At 34.9% G+C, this 20,371-nt stretch overlaps 1 protein-coding gene and 1 long non-coding RNA gene across 3 annotated transcripts; one reads left to right on the top strand and one right to left on the bottom strand.

Moving 5' to 3' along the window:
* The first annotated feature begins 1,589 nt into the window (after positions 1-1,589).
* On the top strand, positions 1,590-13,792 carry LOC103461280 (polyunsaturated fatty acid lipoxygenase ALOX15B-like). 2 transcript variants are annotated; one of them, XM_081607779.1, is made up of 15 exons: positions 1,590-1,938; positions 2,170-2,346; positions 2,939-3,143; positions 3,261-3,342; positions 4,391-4,513; positions 4,592-4,695; positions 4,909-5,075; positions 5,185-5,328; positions 8,012-8,215; positions 8,409-8,495; positions 8,585-8,754; positions 9,491-9,612; positions 9,908-10,008; positions 10,410-10,580; positions 13,087-13,791. In XM_081607779.1, the coding sequence occupies exons 2-15, from the start codon at positions 2,194-2,196 to the stop codon at positions 13,264-13,266; spliced, it is 2,013 nt and encodes a 670-aa protein (XP_081463905.1). In that variant the 5' UTR covers positions 1,590-1,938; positions 2,170-2,193; the 3' UTR covers positions 13,267-13,791. The 2 variants fall into 2 exon arrangements, with proteins under 2 accessions (XP_081463905.1, XP_081463901.1); XM_081607775.1 differs by lacking the exon at positions 1,590-1,938 and having other exon boundaries at positions 2,137-2,346; positions 13,087-13,792.
* Positions 13,793-16,538: 2,746 nt separating this feature from the next.
* LOC103463059 (uncharacterized) lies at positions 16,539-19,685 on the bottom strand. The gene is made up of 4 exons (XR_014087807.1): positions 19,423-19,685; positions 18,838-18,938; positions 18,133-18,303; positions 16,539-17,795 (listed from the first exon to the last, which is right to left on the bottom strand). It is a non-coding gene; the product is annotated as an uncharacterized LOC103463059 (long non-coding RNA).
* Between the last annotated feature and the right edge of the window lie 686 nt (positions 19,686-20,371).

Below are 20,371 nucleotides of genomic sequence, written 5' to 3'. Positions count from 1 at the left end.
ATACTCATACTTTTCTTCAAAGCCAAATTTAAAATAAATTGTATTTGATTGCTTTCTTTATTATTAAGTTATTGTAAAGTGTGAGAACACTAATATTATTTGAAAACTTATGTTTGTTTCACCAATATAACAAAAACTTGGTTGAGAATTTAACGTTCATAAAATCACAGTACACCAACAACTCGGACCATAATGTTTTTGCTTTTTTTTTTTTGACAATGATGCATCCTAATGGACTGTGTAGAATATTGTTCAATCAAAAAATGTTGTTAATGTTGCAACTTTTAAATCAGTTGGTTACAGATTTTTTTCCTCATCATCACTTAATTACATCCATCTGCTGCCACTTAACAGACTTCCTCCATCAGTGTTATTTTTGCTCAACTATTGTGGGATGTTAAGTTGTTTTTATTTGCAGAGGTTTGGGTCACCTTTCAGAATTTGAATTTATATAAGCACAGAAACGCTGCATTTAAACGCTGCATTTAAATCATAAGCACAACCAGGTTGCACTCTGAAAAATATTACCACAGCCATTAAATATGCAGAGCAAAAACTTCAGACTTTGCTCCCCCTACTTTATGTTCAATGCACTTACAGTATGTTAGACTAAGTGTTTCTATTAGCCCTAAATGGCTTCAACATGACTTTTAAAAAACTTGTAAACATTCTGATCTTTTAAGTTGCTCTATTTGTTGCTTTACATTGTAATTTGCTTATTGTAAAGACAATAAACAATCAGACTGATAAAAATGACATTTTAATTCATGAAACTGATGTTTTTAAATCAATACTGATGCTACATGTGTGTTGTGTGTATTACTTATTTCTTCCACTGCCATAAGATTTTGATCCAGAGCTAAATATGCAATAAGAAACCAAATGAAACCAACATCTGTTTCATCTAATAGTATATTGAATTTGCATGTTGTTTCTATTTGCTGAACTCAATGGATTGAAGAACATTCAGTTTGTATGTGCTTTAACAGTGCTGAACAACACAGGTGGTCAGTCAACATTTCAGCTGGACAGAGTAAAAATGTGTGTCAGAGGCTTGTGGTATGTTAAGCAGTTTTTCAGTTATTTTATCACAGGTATTTGCGCAACAAAGCGAGAGTTACTCCATTTGTACCAGAAAATTGAATTATGTAACCTGGAAGTTTAGTTTTACACTGCAGACTAGTTTCATCTTTTGTTCAGCAGTTTTTATGGTTTTTAGATTAAATTCATCCAAAACCCTCTCTAAACATTATAGGTCAAGAACAGGTTACATTTAATGATATGTCAACTCTGTACTTTGCTAAATATGACACATAACTGTCAGATATTGCATTACGTAATAAATAGTTTCATAACGTTGCCAAAAGATCAGCACCAGATAATATGCAAATAAATCATCCTTCTGTTGACTTTTTACAAGACCACCCTACTACTTGGAGAGTTCTTGCTAAATTCTTATTGTCTGTAAAAAGGGATTTTGATCAAAAAGCTATGCAGAGAAATAGTTTTGCATCCAAGATATGTGTTTACTCTAGATGTGGTTTGGTGTGAAAAACGGTTGAAAACAACAACAACAAAAAAAACTCATGCTCTCAGTTTGTTTTGTTGTTCTGGGAAAAATAATTGTAAAGAAAACTCTGGTCCTTGTTATCAATGTGTCACTCTGCAGTGACATGCATGGGTTATTGATGTTATCCATATCTCTATAGGTATGTAAACCCAACGTGTTCAGACATGGAAGTCCCCACATTCAAATAAGAACAGGAAAAACGGCAAAGATGAGAGATGGGAGGTGATAAAACATCCACATAGCTTCTTCACCAAAGCTGTTTCTTGGTACAGAACAAACACTCCCATTGAAAACGTGTGTATAGAAATCAGCGGCGCTAAGTTGCATCAACACAGCAGGTCTTCGGGGAAACTTTGTGATCAGCAGAGGTAAGACAAATATATTCAAAAGTTGCTGAAAAACGGAAAGAAACAAGAACCTCCATTTGTAGTTGTTATATCAAATTATATTTGGCCGTTTCATTGTGATCCAGTAGCATTCATCAGTTTGTCTGTAAAAGTCTTGTTAGTTATCAGGACGATCCTTTTGAATTGTAATGAAATAGAACAACCAACCAATCAGTGTTGATGATGATTGTTTTTCCCTCTCTTGGCATCAAGGTGGATCAATTTTCAACAGCAAAAATGTTGGATTATGAAGTAACTGTGTACACCGCCAATCGCACCGCTGCCACCACTTTGAACAATGTCTTCATTAAGCTGGTTGGCACAAATGGGGAAGGTGAACGCAAGAGGCTGTTCAACTTGAGAGGAGCTTCAGCATTTGTCAGAGGAGCTGTAAGTTTGAGAGATTGAGCTTCAAATTCAAACTGAGAACAACTTTAGATCAAGAATTACAAAATCACTGTCATTTATTTCACAACAGGGTATGTGTTAATGCCATAAAGTGACAGCATTGCTTTATACATCCCAGAGAAGTACAATGCAGGGACTTGAAAAAGTATTTAAGGTCACTGAATTTTTTTTCACCACAAACAATATATTTAACTGGGATTTTATGTGACAGACCAACACAAAGTAATGCATAATTGGGAAGTGGACAGAATAGGATATATAATTATAAAAGTGTTTTAAAAACAAAATGAGAAAAAGTGAGTCATGAATTTGCCCTGTTAAGTCAAAACAACCTCCATTTTCTTTAACTACAGCTGGTATTATTTTAGCGTACGTCTCTGCCAGCTTTGCAAATGTACAGGCTGATATTTCTGTTACTTGCAAAATGTATTTGAGCTAGATACTCTAACTTAGAGGAGTAATCATTGACCTAAACCATTCTGTTGCTGCTGTGGCTTATCGTTGTTAACCTCTTGCTATATGTATGCACTTGAAGTCTTTCCATGTTTTCAATTTGTTGTTTTCATTGTGTTAGGTGGCGTCTTTTACAGTTTCCTCCCCCACAACCCTTGGAAAGCTGGTGCTGGTGGAGCTTGACAAACAGCCTCTTTTGCTGTTCCCTGAAGATTCTTGGTTCCCAGCCAAAGTGGAAGTCAAATCCCCAGACGGAGACATTTACAACTTTCCTGTCTACCGCTGGATCACTGACAGCAAGGTGCACCGCTTCAGAGAGGGAACAGGTGTGTCAAACAGCCGTACATTCGGTTAAAAGCTTGGATCTGTTAAATTAGAGGAAAACAGGAGATAATTAATACCAACACATCATCACATAATTTTTTGTCTCTCTCTCTTCCCAGCCCTGAAAGTGTTCGAAGAAAGCCATCAACTTGGCAGGTACAGCCGGGAACAGGAGCTCAAGCAGCGTCAGAAAGACTATTGGTGAGAAATCAGAGTGGCAAAAACGCAAAAACCCCTTTTCCCTGTTTGAGTTTATATTCATGAGTGCATGTTAATAACTTGTAATTAAATCTACTTCAGCAATTCAATATAACACTGAAACTTGTTATATTATAAACTTCTAATTTATAGACAGGACTTTCAAACGACTAAAATGTTTTATCACGAGTAATCAGAAATTGATCTGATTTTCTTTTTTCAAATATTCTTAATGTACTTCAGAGAATATCCTCCATAAGCATCGGGATGGACAAATACACTTCTTCTATGAATATGATTGCAACAATACCAAACATGACAAATATTATTCAGAATTTTCTACAGAAAAAAAAAAGAAACTGTAATAGGTACCGCTCCAAAAAAATGTCTGAAATATTTTTACGCAATTACTCCCAGGTAAGATAAGAGTGTTTTACCTGTCATGGTGAAACATTAAGGCTTACAACACAACAGACTTTAAGTGGAATTAAAAGAAGGAAGGTAATATAAAGTACACTAGATATAACAATGTAACACAACATTGCAAATAAATCACACATTTGTAAAGCTGAGTAACGCAATTAGCAAGGCCCAGCAGTCGCCATGGCAGCACTTGTTGCTCTTGACTCTCCACCAGTCGGACAAAGGCGAGCAAGAGGTGGGGAGGGATGGAGGTTGTGCTTTTGCACCAGAAGTGACAAAGTTGTACCAAGCCATGCTGCTGCAACCAATAGGACAATTCAAATGTCTAAGAACCTTTTGACCGAAGAGACGAGTAGTGAGACGATTTTTAAGCAAAAATAATGCAGAACTAAAAGAATTGAACAAAAATGTCAACATTTGCACAGAAACATAAAGTTAGAAGCCCAGATAGTTTATCAGCAAAAACATTTTGATTTGGGTGTGAGTTTTACTTTAATTACCTTTTTGATGAAATTCTAATTTACTAAGTTGCAAGTGTATATGCTGATGTGTTTTGTTTTGAAAAACAAAATAATTTTTTCCATCTGTACTACAATAAAACAGCATAGATATTCTATTTTTTTCTCAGCTGGGATGTCTATGTGGAAGGAATTCCTCACTGCATTAAAGCAGACGGCCCATTGTCTCTACCTGCTGAAGTCAGATTCTCCTTTACCAAGCAGACTGAATTTCTTTTCACATCAACCACAGGGTAAACTCCTAATAGTCTGAAACATATATACCTTTGAGATTTTGATGTCACATTAACTTTTTGCTTTTTCTTAACTAGACTGGCAGAGCTGAAACTGAAAGGACTGGCTGATAATAAAACAAATTGGACGAACATTAATGATATCGACAGAGTTTTTTGCTGCAGGCAGACTGATATATCTGGTATTGACAGCTTTCACTAAAGTTAATCCTACTAAGCTATGAAACCTGTTAAGGCCGGGTGTGAGTTTAATATCTTATGTGATTGTTTAAATTGTATTTTGTATCCAAACTTTCCTTGTAAAAAAAGAACACATTGGCACATTTGTATTGTGGTGATTTGGATGAAAATGTAGTTGAAGAATTGTGTTGTTTTTTTTTTTGTTTTTTTTACAGACTATGTTCAGCAACACTGGAAGGAAGATGCATTTTTTGGTTACCAGTTTCTAAATGGGATGAATCCCATGCTGATTCGCCGCTGCACCGTTCTGCCTGACAACCTTCCTGTTACTGACAGCATGGTTTTCCCTGATGGTTGTTGCAGCTTGGCAGAAGAAATTAAGGTGATTATCTGTACAAAAAAATTATAGCTATTTCTAAGTAGATTTGAGGTTCTTACATTTTTACATAACATTTATATCAACGTGATTTTTTTCTTAAAATGTTGAACAGAAAGGCAGCATATTCCTTGGCGACTACAAGCGAATGAATGGAGTGAAAGAAAACACCATCAATGACAAGAAGCAGTACCTGATGGCTCCACTTGTCTTGCTCCACAAAACTCCACATGATAAACTCATGCCAATTGCTATTCAGGTGAGATTAGCACTCATATAATTAAAGTACACGAATTATTAAGCATTCGATTAAATGTCTTTTTTGTACAAGCCAAAAGATTAAAGGTTGTCAGGAACCAGACAGTCGGACATAATATAAACTTGGGGAAAACATTTAACGGAAAGAACCAGGTGCTAAAAGACCAAGCAACCATTGATTAGGTTGAGTTTGGAACCCAAAACATGCATGTCAATGTCTAACATTACAGAGATTCAAGATAAAAGTATTCATTCCAAGTTTCCATTTTCAAATCAAGTTCATAAGAAAAATATTTTCATGAAAATTGCCGGAATGAGGAGGAAGTGAGGAGAAATATTGTCTGATCACAGCCACCAGAGTTGCTGTTTGGTTATGATAACCCTGGTCTCTGGAAGTATTCAGTATATTGAGATTATTTTCTGATTAGCATTGTTACTCTGGTGTTAACAGGTGTGCAGGTGTTAGCATTGTTATCATCGGTACAATACACTGATTTACACAGTGACTTTGTAAAACATTGTAGCAGTGAATGGATGCAGTTAAAAGTTTTTCTTATCAATAAATTGATCATTCAGTGTGAGAGGGATTTACCCACCTCACTAACAGGTGCTGTATTTTTGCACTTGTGCTCTAATTAACTTAATTCATAAATGTATTTATGTTTTTGTTTGGGGAAACTTTTAACCTGCTGATCTATTCATTTAACTTAGAGATTTTCTTCTGATCACTCTCTACTACATTAATTCAACACATTAGAGTGGTATTTTCTATTTAAAATAAACTTATTTTTTTCTGTTTTAGAGATACATGACTCCAAAGGCCTTTTCGTTTTTGTTTTTTAAAGTGTTTTTGAATCCTGCTGCTGCTTTTACAGACAATTGTAATTCATGGATCCTTCCCACAATCAACATTTATTTTGTTTGTTTTCTGATTCTGAAATGAAACATTTAAATTCTAGCAAGACATTAATGCCTGATGGCAACACTTACTGTGGTGTTATAAATTTGTGAATTAATCAAGCCAATTTTAAATGTAGAAAGAACAAGAGAATGACATCCAAATTGTGTATTTTGAAAATAATTGACACATGTCAAAACAGTGATTCTTGAGAATAGGGACAAAACAGGTCCTATGGATAAAGCACAACATTTGAATAAAATATACACAAAATATAATTTTTCCAAATATCTGACTAAACTAACCTGGGACATGTGAGCACAACAATGTATATTTTCCTGGTGTTTGCTGAATATTTTTATTTATTTTAAACATTGTAGTCGGTGGATGATGCCTGTAAAAGCCCTTGTCCTGGAGCAGAACTCAATACATTATAATAGTTTAAAACAAATAAAGAAATACTAAAATTATATATTATGACAATTAAGTATAAGTAGTCACATAAATAATTATAAAAGTATCAATAAATTTAATTAAAAATCATTTATATATTTTCCAACTCCACTGAAATTTGTCCCTAGTTTTTGTCAACACCGTCAGAAATGAAAAGAATGTTAAAAAAAATCAGGCATTATTGGGGGGCACCAGAACTTCTGAGGACCCCATGATCTCTTCCTTTCTCTTCCTTTGCTAGGAGGGCTAGTTAGCTCTGGTTAGCTGTTGTTATTCTTTAGTTTTTTCTTCTTTTTATTCCTAAGTTGTTTGTCACAACCATGATGTGTCAACTCCATAACTGATCATTTACAAAACTTTGATGAAATTTTGTGAAATAAAAGCTTAATTTTGATAAAATGTAAAGATTTCATGGACCTGATGAGCTACAATATGGCCTCCTTCAGAATAACATCATATAAATTGAGGTAGTTTGGAATTTCGTCAACTCTGTCAGATGTCAACTCTATCAGAGTTTTTATAACTAGTTCAGTTAAATTGTTGTCAAATCTCACTTAAATGTGCAATTTATTCATTTTTATGTATTTTACATAAATTACTTCTCAAGTATCAAGTTTTTAATTTTACTCACTAGTTTGTCACCACCTTCAGGTCTGTGTCAACTCCGTCATGCACTGTCAACTTTTTGTTGTTTTTTGTTTTAAATAACATTTGTTTTGTTTCTGGAGAAGCATTTGTCTGTAAAATGAATAAAAATATCACTAATAGGGTATTTTAAAAATCATTTTATATTTATTTCTGTCAGATGGTGATGACAACGTCTAGGTCAGGTCGATTAAAAATGTAATTTTTAAAAAATGTTGCACCTGGGAGCCTGTACCTTAGCATCTTTACATTTCCAAAACATTATTTGTCATATTTGCATACATAAGGTTGAGAAATAATACAAAAGAAATATGGGAAAATTAAAACCCATTTTTTCCCTATTCTCAAGAATCATTGAAAAGTGAAATTCCCTTTCTTATAAAGCACACTTGTAGAAAAACTTGGAAGTCAGATGACACTAATACTATAGGTTTATCACTTCAACCACCAGTCTGGTTTGTTCTTCCTTTCATTTGTCGGAGGGTTATATCTTCAAACACACGCCTGTCTGACTACTGTTCTGTTTAGTCTGATTTCAGATTATCAGTGTGGATTAAGTTCAAACTGAGGTTCTCAAGAACAAATGTGTCAGCAGAAAAAATGCAAAACAACTTCAGAAACTTTGTTTATCTGTATGATTGACCTGTAATCAAATAAACGCCTACAGTTTATTTAAACTTTGATGCAGCTGAAGCAGAAACCAGCAGAGGACAATCCAATCTTCTTGCCATCTGATCCTGAGTACGACTGGCTGATGGCAAAGATTTTTGTCAGAAGTGCAGATTTCAGTGAGCTCCAGCACAACGTTCACCTGCTGCGCACTCACCTGCTGGCTGAGGTCTTCGCAGTGTCACTGTTGCGCAACGTGCCCATGGTGCATCCTCTCCACAAGGTAACTGAAGCTGCAGGTTCCACTGTGTTTATGCTGGTACTGACAGATTCCCATGATGATGCAACATGTAAAAACTTGATCTTTTAATCTATTAATTTTACTGATTCTTAAGTTTTGACTGTGTATTATTGTAATTCAGAATACCTTGTTTTTTGCAAACTGTTATAACCAACATTGTTTTCTCTTTTTTCAGCTTCTCATACCTCACACTCGCTACACTCTGCAGATCAACTTCTTAGCTCGGAAAAGACTCATATCTGAGGAGGGTGTTTTCACCAAAGTAAAAAAAAACTTTACTCAGAAGGACGTTGTTAGGTTTAATTTTGAATGACAGTGTTAGTCTATAACTTTGATTTGACCTTTCTCTAGTTTTCAGCTTCTGGAGGAGAGGGCATGATCACAATTCTGAGGAGATCACTGTCCTCAGTAACATACAGCTCCCTCTGTGTGCCAGAAGACATTGCTGAGCGCGGACTGAAGGACGTACCAAACTTCTACTACAGAGATGATGCACTCAGAGTGTGGGACACTATCAACAAGTATGAAAGGCTACTTCCATTTTGCATCTTACATTATGCTACTTTATCTGTTAATGACAAATCATCAAATGGTTTACTGTGCAAAACTTCCACACTTCTACTTATTAGGATTATGTATAAATGTGTTAGGAACTAGTAATTATAGTAGTAATTATTTTTTTCTGAATTTTGTCTGAGCTGCTTTTCAGACTGCCTTCTTTCCATACTTTGCTGTTTTCACTAACTAAGGCCTTCCATGTTGTCTTACAAAACAGTGGTATACATGTACAAACATGATTGTACAATTTCAACGATTCTACAGTGAACCAGCAAAAAGAAAAAATTAAAGTAAAAAAAAAAGCTTCTCCAGCCACTACATAAGGGCAGAGCTACATCTGAGGATAAATAAAGCTTTGTTAAAAAATTCAAGATTTTAGGATTTTAGTGGATTTCAGTTTTTTTATTTTTCTTCAATCCTGTCACATGTTGAATTTAAACCAGCCCAAATATAAATCAGTTAACTTCCTCTGGTAATTGTCTTGACTGTTGTCCTGTATTATTTATGGTCATTTTGCTCATACAAATAATTTGTGGTATTAAGAACATATGGGTGATATTTAAAATATTGGAAATGTAAAAGATTAAAAAAGAAAAAAGGCATAATAAATTCAATAATATTCCTGAAAAAAAAGCACACTTCACTCCTACTGGCTATGTATTTAAAGTGTTTTACAAAATATTTCTGTGTGTCTGAAAGTTTTGTGCGGGGTATCCTGAGCTACTACTACAAGACTGATGCTGAAGTTCAGCAAGACTCCGAACTTCAAAAGTGGATTTTGGACATTTTTGAACATGGATTCCTTTCCCAGCCTCGTTCAGGTATACATTAAAGAAAATAATATGGCTTGATAAACATATTTGTATAATGGTAGCATGTGGCTTGCAAAGTGGTACTGCTGGCCTGCCACCAAGGATGTCCTGGGTCCCAACCCAGAACATTGCACGTTCTCTCCATGTATGAATGGATCTTCTCTGGGTTCACCAGCTGCCTCCTAAAAGTCAATTGACTATCAGGTTATTTAGTCTCTCTAAATTACAATCGGTGGGGTGGGATGGACAGTTAAGAATTGATCAAACACTGAATTTTTAAATGTTTATTTTTTCTAATTCTCAGGAATCCCACAGAAACTTACCACAGTGGATGAGCTCATCAAGTTTGTCACCATGGTGATCTTCACCGGCTCAGCCCAGCATGCTGCTGTGAACAGTGGACAGGTAAGGGTTTGGGATGAGCAATGCTAAGATTCAGATATGATTTGTATTATTTGCATATGAATTGATGCTTTCTGTGTTATTTCAGAGTAAGTGAATACATAGTCATCAACTGCTACTGTAAATGATGCTACAAATGCTGGAACATAATTCAAATTCACCAAACATGGTCTTCAGATCACATAGCTTTAAAAAAAAAGACTTTACAGCATAGATAAAACAGTATCAAATATTATAATCCTGTAAACACTCAATTTGTATTGAATTATGAATTAAGTTTATAGCTTAATTGATCTTCTGCCAGACAATTACAACTACAATTACAACCATTATGCGTGTATTTTGAAATTCCACAAGCAAAAGAAGTCAATAACAAAACTATAATACTCATTTCTATACTGCAGTTTGACTTTGGTAGCTGGATGCCAAACACTCCAGTCTCCCTGCAACTGCCACCTCCTACCAAAAAAGGGGAAGCGACTGAAGAAACGATGCTGAAAACACTGCCGGACGTCAACACCACAGTTCGGGGCATGGCCACCATGTGGCTGCTCAGCAGGCAGTCCAGTGACTTTGTGAGTGTTCACACTTCAGTGTTTTTAAAAAATATATATTCAACGCATTTTGATGAGCATGCCTTAGAGCAGTGGTCCCCAAACTTTTTCCTGTGAGGGCCACATAACTTTTCCCTTTTCCGGTGGGGGGCCGGAGTCAGTTTGTAACAGAAAAGGTGTGACGATTGTAGGAGTGCCTAAATGTCAAGATATATTGTTTTCCAGAAAGCACAATCAAATAACATTCTCTGGGTTTGTCACAGAAAAAAAGTCAGGAAATAAATAATAACACTATTAATGAAATAAATAATAACCAAATAACCCTCTCTGGGTTCTTCACAGAAAAATCCAGGAAGGATTGTAGTCTGTATTTTCCGAACTATGAGCCGCACTGGACTATAAGCCACAAACCCAAAGTTTTTTTTTGTTGTTTTTTTTGTTTTTTGCCAGTATACATACACGTAGATATATTTGCCGCTCCAGGTTTTCCTCAACAATGCAGCAGCAGCAGAGGGGGGCGGACACCCAAAATTTGAGTCATAACGGGTCAATAGAATATCACATTTATTAGGGTTGAGAAAGGAAAAGTTGCCAAGCTTAGATTTAACTGAACTGATTACGGTAGTTTCTGAAAGACTTGGAAATTTTGCTGCGGCCCGGGGGAGAGGGGGAAGGGGGATGAACAGTCAGATAAGGTTTCTACTTGTTGGTGTTCCCACTAAATACTGAATATGCCCTGTTTGGGTCGTCTTGGCCCTTTTATCGCAGCTTGTGGGGTTTTCCCTGACTGGGAACGAGAACACAACCTGTTGAATGTGGCAGGTAGCCAATCAGAAAGCGCTATGACGTCAGAACAGAGGGGAATCCCAAACAGCTGACATATCGCGTAACTGAAAGTCCGGTGGATATCGGAGATCATATGTGGAAATGATTATTATTATACGTAAAGGTAATTGTTATGTGTGTTATGTTTATTCAGTTAAAAATGTTAACTATGAAAAAACATATTCACCTCCAAATCAGTGCAGCAAATAGAGCGGCTGCTCCCAATCCACCGCCTTTTCTTTTTGTTACATCTTTTCTCCAATTACTCCACAAACTATCACTATTGCTTCTACATCGTCATCCGCGTTTGGTTATTCTAAATTTCCGCTATGTTGGGGGTTTTACTGGATTATCCTCTGGAATCGGTTCGTGTCTGATCGAACCTGTTGTACTTCATCAGCTCTGTGGTCTCAGAGGTTTGGAGAATCGGCCGACAATTCTTAAATGTTGCTAAACCAGACTTAAGACTCACAAGATCTACTCATCTCCTCTAGACCACTGCCCAAACGCTCTGACTCTGGTCGCCATGGTAACGAACATATCCCTTCAAAATAACAGAAGCGCCACAAAAACGAACATTTTACTTTCATGAAAATTTTAACTCACGATAATGACTAACGGGAGCCCTGAGCTTGTTTCTCTGCAACGAGACGGTCCCATCTGGGAGTGACGAGAGACAACAACACCCGAGCTGTGTTGCTTGAGCACAGCCTGCTTGGTTTCTATGTGGCGAAGCAGCTTGAAGCTTCATTGCCTCATTAGCAGCCGGTCGCCGCATGTTACGCAGAGCGGGCTTGTAATGTGGGACTTACCTACCGGTCCGGATAAATCCATTCTCCTGTCTTTTCTCTGGGCCTTTGCAAAGAAACTTTCCAAAGACATCTGATCTGTTTCTTACTCATTTTGCTGCTTGTGGCCTCAGTGTTGGCACGCAAGTAACCAGACTTCTAATGATTCACTTTCTGCTAAAGAGCCCCCTGGTGGTTGAAGAAAAATCCACATATAAACGGCTAAAAGTCCGGAAAATATGGTAAATGAAAAAAAATCTGAATGCTCTCTGGTATTGTTCAGGGGGCCGGACCAAATGTGGGTTGTAGTTTGGGGACCACTGCCTTAGAGTTATTGAAAATCCAAAATTCTGTTTCTTTGAAATCTTGAATATTACATGAGATGGATACAAATATAGTTGTAATAAGGAAATTTTATGAAGTGGCCTTGGAGAATAAAACTGATGATTTGACAGCTTTCCATTAGATCGAAGGAGAGTTCAATCAATACATTTTATTTATAAAGCATCCAATAAAACAAAACAAAAGAAACAATTAACCATCCCAGCCCAAATTTCTGTCAAAAATTGTCCATGTGATTTTTGGTTTATGCAACTTTGATAAATTTCCTTTTGGGTTTTCTGTAGCTTCAATCCATTCACAAATTGAGCAGAAATAAATGGCTGAAATAGATCACTCTGGGTTAATTTATCTTTATAATATATCAGGTTCATTTTTTGTAGTGAAAGACCTAATGATTTAGGTTTTTCACGGTTTTCTGTTTTCTTGAGATGAACCTGCACATAAATAAGGTAAAATGTTACTATGCAACTCCATGACTTCTTCATGGCTCTATATGTTTACACGAGTAGTTCACATGTTTCAAACATTTGCATGTTGGTGGCAGGAAAACTAAGTGTCATTGATTTTATCAGGCACCTCTTGGCCAGTACCCCGAGGACCACTTCAGTGAGGAGACTCCACGGCAGATGATAGCGAACTTTCAAAAGGAGCTGGCGGCGTTGAGTGCAGCAATCAAAGAGAGAAACAAGACTCTGGAGGTGCCGTACACATACTTGGATCCAGAGGAGGTAGAAAACAGTGTGGCTATTTAGGGAAGTAAGAGAAGTTTCCTCTCAGTTTTCTTAGTTGATAATAATCCCACACTGATGTGCTTCATGTTATTTTAGGTGTATTATTGGAACTTTTTATGAATATTTTTGGGGGGAGCAGAGGGGACCTGATAATTATTTTCAATTTTATTTCAGTTTTGGTTTAATGTATAATGCAGATTTGAATGCAATGTTGTTATTTGGGATGCATTCAGAGAAATATGGAGTCAGAGGATTGAGTGTACCGACCCTATAAAGTTTTTTTCTCTCTTATACGTATGGTAATGGAATAACATTCTACACCAAAGAGAATATCTAACATTGTGTTTTGGAGACATGTTTTGCATAAGAGATATTTTTGCAACAGAAAACAATTCTTCAGGGTTTATGATCAAGTACTAAGATGAAAGAATCTACATTTTAGAAAGTGAATTTCTCAAATTTGTTGCTTAAAAATATCTGTGCAAGAATCTATGGCAAAGTGAAAATAAAAACGCTTTTAAGCAGAAAACAATTATTGTGCATTTCACTACATGTTTGCTTACACTTTTGTAGAAAAAACAAACAATTGAAATAAATTTAATAAAATTCACTATATTGAAGTGTACGTATTCAGCTCTTAAATTTTTTTACAGGATAATACACGTAAAGTAAAGGAGTGATATCTTACTCATATTGTTTGAAGTTTGTTTTTGCAACCAATTTCTGTAACAATTTTTTCTTTTCTAAATGCTTTTTGTGTTTTGGAGTTGGTGTCATAGCTCAGTCATTGTTCTAAGATTCCTGTTTCTTCTGCTCTTCAGTTCATGTTTCTTTAAGTTGCTCCCAGACAGTAAAAAAGCTGTTACTTTTAATTTAGTAAATAAAATTAAATAAAATTAAAATAAAAACTCAGAAAAACCCTTGATTATCCATCAGTGGCAAAGTTCAAGTGTACTATCAGCAAAATAAGAGCTTTTTCTAACAGAGGACTTGTTAGAAAAAGACCCGAGCACAGAGATTGAGTACGGTAAAGAAAATGGTTTTAATAATGAAAAAATTAAGGAGAACTCACTATGTTCCTGGACATAATTTAGCATCAGTATTTCAAATATTTTTTGGTAAGTCACAATGGGAGGCAAATATTAACAAACTTGTACAAATTTACAGATGTAAAACATGATTGTATCATAAAAGTGATAAAACTGTGACTAACTGTGATTAAATTCACGTTAGAGATAAAAAAAAAACAAAGGGTTCCTCGACCTGTCAAAATTTAATCAATCGAGTTTGATGGATTAAAAAGCCACACCCAAATAAAAAAATCTATGTTATCGCTCATGACCATCTGTTTAATAAGGCTTTATATGGCCTCATATGACATGTGTTTTGATTGTATAATTTGAGCCTTATCATCGTATTAAATCCTTATTGTCAATTTCCAGATTTACGATGATGCGATGAGAAGGCTCAAATTATACAATCAAAACACATGTTCCATGCGATAAAGCCATATAAAGCCTTATTAAATAGATGGTCATGTGCAATAACATAGATTTTGTTTTATTTGGGTGTGGCTTTTTAATCCATCAAACTTGATTAATTAAATTTTGACATGTTTTACAACAGATGGTTGATGCGATAACATTGATTTTTTATTTGGTTGTGGCTTTTTAATCCATCAAAATTGATTAATTAAATTTTGACAGGTCAAGGAATCCTTAGTTTTTGGTAAAGTCAAAATGTTTCAGTTTTCATGTTTCCATCAGTAAAGCCCTGTTTATGGAGATGTAGGGAAAGGAAATTGTGAATTTATTCCTCAATTAGTTTTCTTTTCTCACCGGTGTCTCCTACTGTTTATAGATAAAACTGCAGTAACTGTCAAAGTAAATACAGAAGAATTGATTAATTCACTCAGATGAGATGAGGTTGGTGCTTAGTACTAGCTGCATTTCTCCCCATGTTCTTATTACTTTGTTTTGAGGGTGAAGGGAGAATAAGAAGGAGAAGGCAAATAGTGTATTTTTTTATTATAAATATTATAGAAAATATTTATAATATTTATAAATATTTATATTCAAGACCTGATCACTTGAATATAAATATTCAACTGCAATTAGTTATAATTAACTAATTGCAGTTAATTATAACTGCAATTAGTACTTCTTCTGTAATTTTTTTAGAAATGACTTGGCAATCTTTTATTTCAATTTTGATTTATACAGATAATTGGAACACAAATGTTCAAAATTCTTAAACAAAATGTTTTGTGTCTTTTTTGGGGGATTCTTAGAATATATTATTGGAAAATTATTTTAATAAGAACAATACGATAAAAGTGGAAACATTTTGGAGGGAATAATCTCATCATGGTAATTCATAGGGGTTGATATTAAAACAGGGAAAACTGAGTTTTTTCAATTTAACTAATTATTGCTTGCGATATTTGCTATATTAAATAATTGGGTGTATAAATATATGCTGTCAGCATATACCATTTATGGAGATGCACACACAAAAAAAACTTGGATTTAATTCTGAAACTTATGAAGTCAAGTTTTCTTACTCAAGTTGCAGTAGGAGCATTAGATATAGTAAGAGTGCAATAGAGGGGAAAAATATGAATTATGACATTCAGAACTATAATATTTTTTGTGACACCACTCGTCCCTTTTGGCAATGCTTTATTGTGTGATCTCTCATTTCCCACAAATGTTTCTTGGAGAACTTCTGGGTTTGCAGGACAGTAGGGTCACATCGCAGTGATCAGGTCTTGAAGCAAAGCAGAGATTTTCAATCTTTGTAGACAGTGCCCTAAATATGATTGAAAGTTGAAACTGCACTCCAACGTTCACACATCACGTTATAGCATGGTAGTGACATTAAATGCTTAGTAGGAAAATTCAAGCTGGTCAAAATAAGTGGGAAATAGTCTCAGGTGAACAAATCTTTTGCTTGTTTAGCCGGGCAAGTGGCTGAATAAGCTGGCCACTTTCTTGTTTGGCAAGTGGCTACAAGGACAGTTAATTGGACTTTGTTAATTTTCTATGAGGTACACCTTTAATTGTATTTTTTCAAGATGGTGCAATAAGACCTGTTTTTTTATGTAAAAAGTAGACTGATGGTGAGTAAAAAAGCTCACTGCACAGGTTTTTGAACAAAGTTAAATAAGTAAAATAACACTCCAAAAAATCTGCTTATCCTGTTGAAAAAAAATCCACAAATATAAACAAACATGCAGACAATAAAATAAGTTCCAACTGGCGTTTCAAAGAAAACAAAACATTTTTCCCCCAACACCAATTAAAACGTTTATTTACTTCAACTGAGCATTTATATTGCTTGCAAATCTAATATCTGTGACATAGTTCAAAAATCATAGTTGTGTGCCATAATATGTATTACTTCTTGTGTTATAACTTTTTAAACAAATAGTCATTAAAATATCACCTGAAATATTAGAACTGTTTCCATATTGATTGAACTGGTTCTCAAATCATGTCACAGGTGGTCCATAAGATTAATAAAAAAAATTACAGAGCAATTTAGGTAATTAGCAAAGTACAGAACAAATGTAAATCCACCACCCATAACAATACAATAGTCATTTGAAAATAATTGAATAAAGAAAGCAAAATAACACTTTTTTAGCTAAAATGAAAAATCTTATTCTGGCAACAACTGAATTCTGTTTCTTAATATTTTTGTAACCCTTTTCAAATGTCTAGTCATTTTTGAAGACCACACTATAGCCCCATTTTAATATCTAAAAAATACAAACTCAAATTTTCACTCATCAAGATAGTAAATACATTTCAGCAATCTCCACATAGAAATCTGACAATAGATCATTTAACAAGTAAGTTTAACCGTCACCCCACCATAACATCCACAGGCCAGACATGTTTATTTTTCAGTTGAAACACCAATACATACAAATATGCTCACTGTTTACACATCGACTAATCAAAAATCCCTACTAATCAAACTAGAGCCTACAACGTATTACATGTATTTGTACTGTTTTGGATTTTTGGTCAACAATATCTAACTATTACAATAGTTGCGCAAGGTAGATGAAGCACACTGATTAATTTATGCAGTGAAACAACAATAAGCACAAATCTCAAGATCCAAGTATCCCAAAGAGGTTCTACTTTGTACTTGATCTTGGTAGCTGGTTTCTTAATCCAAGAAACAACCTTAACTAGTCATGCTGCAGAACCACCATGCTTTATGTTATCAATAAAGACCCAAAAGACTATCATTTGTGCGACACCAGAAAAGATTGGTAAAACATGCATTTCCTCCTTAGCTCATTTTTGTGAATCGGTGACTGAATTTGATATGGAACATATCTGATCATCTAATTTTCAAATGGACACACTATTTTCAATCTCTTCTGGGTCCAGGTATTTGTATGGGACATCCAGTTTGATGTTTCATTCCTTTATAACTTTACTTAGCTCTTGCAGCTCTTCTTTGAATTTTTCCATCAGCTTCAGGGGTTGCTCCTCTGTGAATTGAGTCTCAGGGTAAGTGCCCAAAGGAACCTGATGAAATAAATCATACACTTACAATATTTTCCGCTGATGTTTAAAATGTCAGGTAAAGACAACTGAAAATTATGTATAAAGAGGTAAATAAACAGCTGCATGTATTTCAGCAAATCTATAGTATGTTTTGATTTTCACTTGTACAAATTTAAGCATAATGTTAACCTGAAACAACCTGATATAATTAGGTGAGGGATTTGTTTAAAATTTACTTAACAAAACTCAGTGTACCGCTCTGTCTTAACAGTTGCTAACTAATTGACATACAGATAGAATCAATGTATTTTACACAACTTGAACAAAATTTTGAGTGTCTTGAGGTTTTCCCACTTACAAAGTCACTGTATTTCCTAGACAGCAAATACAATGTGGTCATGGCTGCAAGTGTTGTGCTTTTGTCTGGCAGTGTCTCCAGTATTGTGGCCTCAGTTGCTTCCCCTTTTGTGGATGGTGGGGGACGTCGCAGGGTGGTTGGCAGGTTGGGCATCCAGCCACCATAGTCAAACTGGGATGCACAAGTAACCATGATTGTTAAGTTTTAAGGCATAGTATGTGACAAATAATTAAGTAAACAATTTGATGTGTTTGATCTTCTTTTTGGTGTGTGTTCAAAAAAGTATTGTTGTAAGGGATTATGGAATAATACAACACAAGCCTCTTTACAATTCCTTGTTTCATGAAACTGTTGGACCTAGCAATGCAGCAGATCTACACATCATAAAATAAACCAGACTGAATAATCATGCAATATTTTCTTGTAACTATCAAACACCTTTTAAAAAAAACTGGCTAAGGAATCTCCAATTTCAGAAAACAAAACAATTTCTAATAACAACAGTTTGTCAGCATTTGTTGAGTACAGTATTACAAAGTGATTAAAGTGTAAATAAATAAAACTTTAAATTTAGAATGGTTCAGTTTGGTTTTTGGTTTGCTAAAATGCATCCATCAATGATAAAACCACATAAAAATCTATATAGTGTAATCCATCAAAAAAGAATAGGTGAGCAGATTTCATCAGTAAAATATAAAACCTCACCTGTCCAGAGTTCACAGCAGCATGCTGGACTGAGCTAGTGAAGATCACCATAGTCACAAACTTGGCCAGTTCATTCACATTGGTAAAGTTCAGGGGGATACCTGATAATTTAAAAATACAAATATTGAGGAATGTTTTATATTTGCTACTATACAATAGACAGTATGCTTTCTCTATGTACAAAATATTGGCAATATTATCATAGAGTTTAGGTATTTTTTTCCCAGGGTGGTGTAAGCAAACAACAACTTGAATACAAGTTGTTTCTTGTTTGGTTTTTAAACATCCACACCATGCAATTTTTGTAACCATCAACAGACTCTGATAAACATCCAGGATGAATAACTCAAACCCTATTCATTGCTAAATTAAAAGAATGAATTTAAGATGTTGGGATCCCCCCCCCCATTAACTAGATACTTTTTGGAAAGAATAATCCACACATTTTCAATAGAGTTGAGGTTGGGACCCCTCTAGGAGCCTAATCTTAGCGCATTAAAAGACACAGGGCCAAATGAAATTATACTTTTACACTTGCATATTCTGTTTTAAGCAGAATCTTGGTTAGACAGGGTAAGAACCTACCTGATTTTTCTTTTGGGCAAAGGAATCCATGCTCAAAAATGTCCCATATCCAGTCTTCTAGTTCACGGTCGTTTTGAACATCATCATCTGTCTTGTAGTAGTTCTTTAGGATTCCTTCGACAAAGCTTTTCCAGATGGAGGACAGTATAATTTTAAATAGATTAATTTTACATTAAAGGCTTACCTTACAACTATATGAAAAAAATATCATATGAAAGAATGTGTGGTTTGAGATACAGATACTTATTCATATTGTAAACCTAAAGAAAAAAGTTGTAAATTTTTCAGCGAAAGGTGAGGAAAAGGTCATTTTTGGTGAGGTCACTGTCATGGTCTAATACTTTAAAATTTATCGTTTTAAATATTTTCAAGAATTTGTGAATTTTGTAAGTATTTGCATTCAATATTCAGTTTGTATCCACTTGGATTTTAGATTCACAATGTTTCTGTTTTTTGTTTTAAATATTTCCATGTTTTCAAATCAGGGATGTCCAGACCCAATCATGTGGTTGATCAGAATTGTTCGTTACATCTCGATCAAGGATCATTCTTATTTTACAGTTTTGTTTGGAGAACAAAACTGATCAAAGTTTAACATCAAAGTGTTGAAGCAGCTACAATTTGCCAAAGAACATATTGATTAGCCTAAAGAGAAGTGGTGTAGTATTTTGTGGACTTTTGGTTCTTTTTGGTTCGTAGGGCCACGGATAGTTTGTTAGACGTCCTAACTAAATTACACCCCAGTACACAATGAAGACAATAAAGCAAGGTGGTTAAAGCATCATGATATGGGGATGTTTCTCATCAATCAGTCAGTCAGTCAGTCAATCAAATTTTATTTGTATGGTGCATTTCAACAGCAAGACATTTCAAAGTGCTTTACATAATTACAATAAAAACACCAAGTGACATTGAATCATGCTATGGTGTTGGTCCTATTTATCACATA

Source organism: Poecilia reticulata, chromosome 1 (genome assembly GCF_904066995.2).
Source record: "Poecilia reticulata chromosome 1, P_reticulata-male-v2, whole genome shotgun sequence".
Lineage (NCBI taxonomy): Eukaryota > Metazoa > Chordata > Actinopteri > Cyprinodontiformes > Poeciliidae > Poecilia > Poecilia reticulata.
This window is presented reverse-complemented; position numbering and strand designations above follow the sequence as displayed.

Coding starts and splice junctions, on each gene's coding strand:
- LOC103461280 (XM_081607775.1), top strand. CDS start 2,137: ATGATGATTGTTTTTCCCTCTCTTGGCATCAAGGTGGATCAATTTTCA. Junction 3,144..3,260: donor CCGCTTCAGAGAGGGAACAG/GTGTGTCAAACA, acceptor CTCTCTTCCCAG/CCCTGAAAGTGTTCGAAGAA. Junction 3,343..4,390: donor CAGCGTCAGAAAGACTATTG/GTGAGAAATCAG, acceptor TTTTTTTCTCAG/CTGGGATGTCTATGTGGAAG.